The sequence below is a fragment of the Triticum dicoccoides genome, chromosome 7B (assembly GCF_002162155.2).
Source record: "Triticum dicoccoides isolate Atlit2015 ecotype Zavitan chromosome 7B, WEW_v2.0, whole genome shotgun sequence".
NCBI classification, from domain to species: Eukaryota; Viridiplantae; Streptophyta; class Magnoliopsida; order Poales; family Poaceae; genus Triticum; species Triticum dicoccoides.
The window spans coordinates 764,164,114-764,171,224 of record NC_041393.1 but is presented as its reverse complement, the minus strand read 5'-3'; the positions used below and the strand labels follow the sequence as shown (position 1 = coordinate 764,171,224).

The 7,111-nt window shown below is 48.0% G+C and overlaps 1 protein-coding gene across 3 annotated transcripts; it reads left to right on the top strand.

Annotated features, from left to right (window-relative positions):
- The first annotated feature begins 382 nt into the window (after positions 1 to 382).
- On the top strand, positions 383 to 4,238 carry LOC119340101 (zinc finger BED domain-containing protein RICESLEEPER 2-like). 3 transcript variants are annotated; one of them, XR_005164378.1, is made up of 5 exons: positions 383 to 495; positions 991 to 1,170; positions 3,789 to 3,883; positions 3,974 to 4,044; positions 4,121 to 4,238. XR_005164378.1 is itself a non-coding variant. In XM_037612010.1 (4 exons), coding segments are annotated over exons 1-4 (255 nt in total). In that variant the 5' UTR covers positions 3,553 to 3,615; the 3' UTR covers positions 4,122 to 4,238. The 3 variants fall into 3 exon arrangements, 2 of the variants coding, with proteins under 2 accessions (XP_037467907.1, XP_037467906.1); XM_037612010.1 differs by lacking the exons at positions 383 to 495; positions 991 to 1,170 and adding an exon at positions 3,553 to 3,703; XM_037612009.1 differs by lacking the exons at positions 383 to 495; positions 991 to 1,170 and adding an exon at positions 3,553 to 3,703 and having other exon boundaries at positions 3,974 to 4,238.
- Positions 4,239 to 7,111: the final 2,873 nt, after the last annotated feature.

The window sequence follows — 7,111 nt, the reverse complement described above, 5'->3', positions numbered from 1 at the left end:
GAAAAACAGGACGGGCCGGGCCCAGAAATACAGACCGCAAAAAGTTCGGTCCGGTCCGGTCTTTAACCGGGCCGACCGAGCGGACCGCTGGCGCAGCAAGGCCCATCTGGCTGGACAGATCGAGGCATCGAGCGAACCCCCTCCCCTCGTTCCATTCCCCCTCCCCCCTCCCCTCGCTCTCCTCTCCTCACAGCGCCTCCTCCTCTCCAATCCCAAACCCTAACCCTTCATCGACGGCGCCATCGCCCGCGGCTTCTCCCCTTCATCGACGGCGCCATCGCCCACGGCCTCTCCCCTTCATCGATGGCGCCATCGCCCGCGGCCTCTCCCCTTCATCGACGGCGCCATCGCCCGCGGCCTCTCCCCTTCATCGACGGTGCCGTCTCGTCCGAGTACGAGCTGGAGGAGCACGTGTACGTCGGGGACGCAGCAAGGCCAGCACGCCATCGGTCCCGTCTTCCCTGGTTCCTCGCCGAGCGCCACGAAGAGGAAGAGGTAACCTGACCTGTAACCCCGCCAAACTGAGATGATTCAGTGCTGAACTTAGATAGGTGATCTAGAGATCTAGTGTTTGAACAAGAAACTTTCTGAATTTTCTGAACTTATGTAAGAGTTTCTGAATTTTCTGAACTTATGTAACAGTTTCTGAATTTTCTGAACTAATGTATCTAGAGTTTCTGAATTTTCTGAACTAATGTAATAGTTTCAGTAGATGTAGTGTTTCAACAGCAAACTTTAGTCAAGAGATTATACTGAAAAGTGACAATAGTTTCTGAAAAAATGCTTGATTATGCACTATTGCTAGATGACTATATGTTTGTTTGCACTAGTACTAGCTGATTTAACACGTTTGGTCAGGAGATGTAGTTCTAGAGAGTAGACAGTATGTGCAGAACAAGGTTTTCTATGCTACAACAAGAAGAAGATGAATTATTTGCACTTGATGGTTGATGTACTGACTGTAGATATTATGTGCTGTTTTTTTTGTAGAGAATGGTGAAGGAGAAGGGGAATGAGAAGGGAAAGGGTGCTGGTAAGGAGAATGGGAAGCCGAAGGGTGCTGGTAAGGAGAATGGGAAGGCAAAGGCAAAGGAAAAGAGCTTGAATTACCTAATTAGGCAAGATTCGGCGCTGCCTCCTCTAGTTCCGAGGAAGAAGAGCAAACCTAAGGTGCATATTAAGAAGGCGAAAGACTTTCCCAATGCCCCAATGGGAGAGTTAATTTGTAGGTTAAAAAAACACCCTCCGCCTCCTCCGCATCTCCCCGACCGCACTGGTGCCGGCGTGCGTGCCGCGGAAGCCGCTGCCTCCGGCTCGGCAACTGGCTCCGAGCTGCCTCATGCATCTACTATTGTGGTAGAGGACGAGGAGAAGGAGGAGGACGACGAGGACGAGGACATGGATGAGGACAAGGACAAGGAATATGAGGAGCAGAATCTGTTTGTGGTTCCGCCATTGCAAGCGGGTGCTGATATGTCGGATGATGATACATCAGAGGGGTATAAGGAATCAGCAGATGAACTGGAAGGTGACACTATGTCCGAGGAATCACTTGTGCATGTTGTCTCTAGTGAGGAGGAGGCAAGAGAAAGGAAAAGGAAAAAGAACAAGAGGCCAAGAGCCAATGCTCCTGTTAGGACGTCATCCAATGTTTGGGCCCATTTTCACAAGGTCAAGGAGCCAGATGAGAAGACTGGAGAGATTGTGTTGAAGGCTGTTTGTAATTATTGTATTGATAAGAAGTATGCGTATATGCAAGGTGGCAGCACCTCAACTATTGGAAGGCATCATTTAAAATGTAAGAATTACAAGGCCAAGATGGCTAGGGATGCCATCCAAACAACTCTGGAATTGCGCAAAATCAATGGTACAGCAAGTGGTCCAACAATGCACCCCTCTATTGAGTATGACCAAGGAATTGTGAAGGAGCTTATTGCTAAGATGATATGTGTGCATGAGTATTCATTTAGAATGGTTGAACATGAGTGGTTCAACATTCTAATGATGTGCATGAATCCAAATTATAAACCCATTGGAAGGAAGGCAATACGAGCCGAGTGCATGAGGGTCTACAAGAAAGAAAAAGAGGTGCTTAAATCTGTCCTAAAGGGTGTGAGCTCCATATGTCTAACTACAGATTTGTGGACAAGCAACCAAACCTTATCTTACATGTGTGTGGTTGCACACTACATAGATGGGAATTGGAATATGCAAACCCATGTTCTTGCTTTCATAGAGTTGGGCCCTCCTCACTCTGGAAATGTCATTGCGGATGCTCTCTATGCTTGTGTGACAGAATGGAATATTGAGACCAAAATAATGTCCGTCACACTTGACAACGCTTCAAACAATGATGGTGCAGTCGATGCTTTGAAGGCCAAGTTCTCGTTTCGGAGAGGTATGCTTGTATGCATTCTGTTTTTACACATATGCTTGTTGTTTTTGCTCATATGCTTGTTACTATGCTCATATAGAAGCTCTTTGTGCTCATATGCTTGCTGTTTTTGCCCACATGTTTGCTGTTTTTGCTCACATGCTTGCTATATTTGCTCACATGCTTGCTGTTTTTGCTCATATAAAAGTTGTCTATTGTAGGTAATGACTTCGAAGGACAGTATTTTCATATCCGCTGTTGTGCACACATCCTCAACTTGGTCGTGCAAGATGGGACGGAGGTCTTAGATAATTTGATAAACAGCTTGAGAGAGACAGTGAAGTACTTCAAGAGGTCACCTTCTCGTCTCCATGCTTTTGTTGCCACTTGCAAAAGCTTGGGTGTCAAAGTTGGTAATCATTTACACCTGGATTGTAAAACAAGGTGGAGTTCAACCTATAAGATGATTAGCACTGCCCGTGATTATAAGGAAGCCTTGACCTCTCATGTTGGTTCCAATGCCAACTATGCTTGGGCGCCGACAAACGCAGAGTGGGACATGTATGACCTTATCTCTCCATTACTTGAGAGTTTGGCTGAGGTGACAAATGCATTTTCAGGAAGTTTATATCCCACTTCGAACATCTTCTATCCATACATTGTTGGTGTCAAGCTTGCAATCAAACGTGCAATGACTAGTGATAGTGACCACTACAAGGAAATGGGTGAAGCAATGTTGGAGAAGTTTGACAAATATTGGGAAGAAAAGAACAATGCCATGGTGATCGCAACCGTCTTTGATCCACGATACATATGGTTGCTGTTTTTTTATTATTGTGCTTGCTGTTTTTTTATTCATGTGCTTGCTAATTCACTCCAATGCTATCATCTTTCATCCTAGGTACAAGATGAATTACATAGAGTGGGCCTTTGGAGAACTATATGGAGTAGGAAGTACGAGGTGTAGGACTGAGATGAAAATCGTGGAGAAAGAGTTGGCGACCTTGTATGACAAATGTGTTTCCCAAGATAAGCGAGCTGGAAATGGAGAAAGTGTATCTTCCTCTACAAACATTCCTAGTATCCCGGTTCAAGCTGGGTATGAGTCCTTCTTATCGTCCCGTTCAACAAGAATATCAAAGAGTGAGTTGAGGAACTACTTATAGGATGCGGTTGAACCTCGCAACAAGGCTCTTGATCTTCTTGGTTGGTGGAAAGTCAATGCTCCTAGGTACCCAATTATGGCCAAGATAGCCAGGAGGTTCCTTACTATCCCGGCTACCTCCGTGTCTTCAGAATCTACCTTCAGCACGACCGGAAGGATTTTAGGTATGTCAACTCGTACTAATGAACTTTGGATATAAACTTGTCAAGTTCTCATCCTCAAACTAGTTTGTCTACTTGTGTGTATTAGATGACTACAGGAGTTCGTTAAAACCGGTTATGGTGGAGGCATTAGTTTGTGGTGCAAGTTATATCAAGGGTGCTCACGTTGACTTGAATCTGGTGGTATGTTTGCCATCTTTTCCTTACCTTTTTCTTTCTTTCTTTTTTGGTCTTGTTGTGATGTGAGCATTTGTCGAACTTCCACACTTGTAGCCGAGGGATGAGAATGAAGAGGATGATGTTGAAACCATCAAGTTACCCATCGTGGAGGAGATCAACGATTGGTAACAATTCTTCCTACATGTTTCACTTGGTATACGATACCAAACATTATTTATGTGAATGTTGCTTATCTTGTAGACACTCATCATGTGGATGTTGATCTTGATCTTGCTATTTTGGAGACGAATGTCAAAGTGATCTTTCTCATGGGAAGGCTACTTTTGCATTTGGGTTATGTTCGAACTTGTCAAGTCATGAACTGTGAAATGTCCCAACTAGCTTGGAGATGAACCTCTCATTTGTGTTATGTTCAACTTGCCAATTGACATGGACTTGAAATTGTCATTGCAAGTTTGTAATCGTGTCGTTCAATAATGATAAGACATTATGTTTGTGGATGTGGTATTTGTGTTGCTTAACCTGATTTGTGCTATGTTTGCTGTCAAAATCAGTTGTTTTGATGTCCAAAAAACAAAGGAAATGATGTCCGAATGTAGTTATTTTTACTGTCCAAATTTAGTCTAGTGCCTGCTGTCCAAATGAATTGTTTGTGGATGTGATATATCTGCTGTTCCCGTCCAAACTTACCTGAAAATGTAGTGAGGAGTGATGACTTATCATATTACATCCATTCGTAAGCTTGTCACTATGTGATGCCTAAACAGTAGCTAAACTTATCTACTTGTTGTTGCACTTTTGCTTTATTTACTCTCCAAAATCAACAGATGCCTAAACTGATGACTAGTCTGTTGCATGTTCTAGCATACACTTTGCTCCTTCTCTGAATAATAGGACCGGCAGCATGCATATGTCCACGTACAGTCAGTAGCTCAGCTAGTTTCGCTCAAGACCAGGTCATGGGATGGATCGTGCGATCGGCAGCTACCTGCAACTGCATAAACAACAGCTAAATATGACCTATACGCAGCAAAATACAGTCTGCCAGGCAAGGTGACGGGCCGGTCCATTCGGTCCTCACGGGCTTGACCGAGCTGGCCCCCCAACGGTCCGGTCCCAGAAAAGGAGCTCGTTGGACAGCTCGGTCCGGTCCGGACCGGACCGCCGGCGGCCGGTCCAAGTGGCGGCTCGGACCGGGACCGGCCCGGCCCGGACCGTGTCCACCCTGAGTCGCCGGTGGGTGGATGCGGCGGCTGCTCAGCCCTTTTTTTCTTGGCGCCTGCTACGCGTCGTCATCCGGATGATGCCGCGGGAAAATAAACCTCTTTGCCCGTTGTTGATTAGCGCCAATACGGGACGATTCAAGCCGCTGGATTCGTTGATGGCTGGACCACGGCATGACTTCCATCCCAACTACTACATGGCTCCTCGCAGCCTCCACCCACCAACGCAACATCACCACACGCACGTAACTCTAGTGAGTGCAGCAGCTAGCCGGCTTAGAGCATGTGGTAGCAGCCACGTCGCCAGTCACCAACCAGCAAAACGGCCGACGAGCACGCCATACATCGGCCATGGCTGCAGCGCCAACGAGCTTTGGGGTTGCAGCAACGCCCCTACTGTGAACAACTTTTCAAGCATCATTGATGCTCCATTCTGCACCGTCGATGCACCAGCCACCCGGCTATGCTCCATCGCAGCACCGGTGATGCTCCGACGGCTCGACGGTGCTCTGTTGCAGCTCCGGTGATGTATCGGCGGCCTGACGATGCTCCATCGTAGCACCGATGATACTCGCAGCGCCGTTGATGTTCCGGCGGTCCGGCGAATGCTTCATCATGGCACAGACGATGTCCCGGCGACCTAACGATGCTCCATCATAGCACCGGTGATGCTCCCTTGCAACGTTGTTGATGTTCCGGCGGTCCGACGAATGCTTCATCATGGCACCGACGATGTCCCGACAACCTAATGATGCTCCATCATAGCACCGGTGATGCTCCCTTGCAGCATCGTCGATGTTCTGTCGGTCCGACGCATGCTCCATCATGGCATCGGCGATGTCCTTGTGACCCGACGATGCTCCATCATAGAACCAGTGAGGCTCCCTTGCAGCGCCATCGATGTTCCGACGCTTCGATGAATGCTTCATCATAGCACCGGTGATGCTCCATTGTGGTGCTTCATTGCAGCACCGGCGATGCAATATCCCAACACCGGCGGACCCGACGATGCTTCAGCAGAGCACAGCGATGCGACATCCCAACACCAGCAGGCCCGACGCTGCTTCAGCATAGCACCGACACCTTGGCAATGCTTCATCGCAACATCGTCGAATGCTGCGATTCAACTCTTGGTGGCGACGACGGATGCTACGACACACTGGACAACAGCGGCAGCACGCGGCGGCAATGGCAGATGCTGCAATGTTGTGCATGGCAGCGATGGCGGATGCTGCGACGCAGCACGCGGTTTCGACCGCAGATGCTGCAACGGGGCTACTGGACGGGATGGGAAGCAGTCGTCGCAGCCCATGCACTTATAGCCGTGCTCATGGCGGATCGCGATTTGTGTGGAAGGAAAGAGATGATGAGCGGCTCACATGCTCGTGTCATAAAAAGATAAGGTACTGGTGGGCCCATCCCATGGGGAAAACATGGCCTGTTTTAGAGGCCGGTGATCGACTTCATCGGATGGGTCGGGACGAGGCTTAAATCATGCAAAGATCAGTCGGCTTAAAGAAAGAGTTTTCCTTTTTTCTTTTACCTGCTGGGCCGAGGGGGAAAGGGCCCAGCGATCAAGTGTGAGCGCACCTGCACCGCTCGGTTCCACGTTTTTGATTAGTACCACACCGGTCGCTTGGAAACGTATGTAGCGGCTTAAAAATCGTGGTAATGACCTCCTGATCGCCGAGGACAACATTGACTGGACCAGCTAAGCTAGCTAGCTGAGCTATAGCTCTGTCGAGGCATTACCAGATGAGGCATTGACTGGACCAGCTAGGCTAGCTAGCTGAGCTATAGCTCTGCTGAGGTAAAAGCATTCACTGGCCTGGCCACCCAGTGAAGTAAGTCTTTTTTTGTCTCCCTTCCTCATTTTTACTCCATCGTACAACAACGGATTACGTTCATTTTCTTTTTAAATTTTTTTCCTCCCATGGACTATTAACACTAGTGGACATATCCTATAAGAATCAGGCTGTGGAGCGCAACATTGCAGACCACGGCCAGT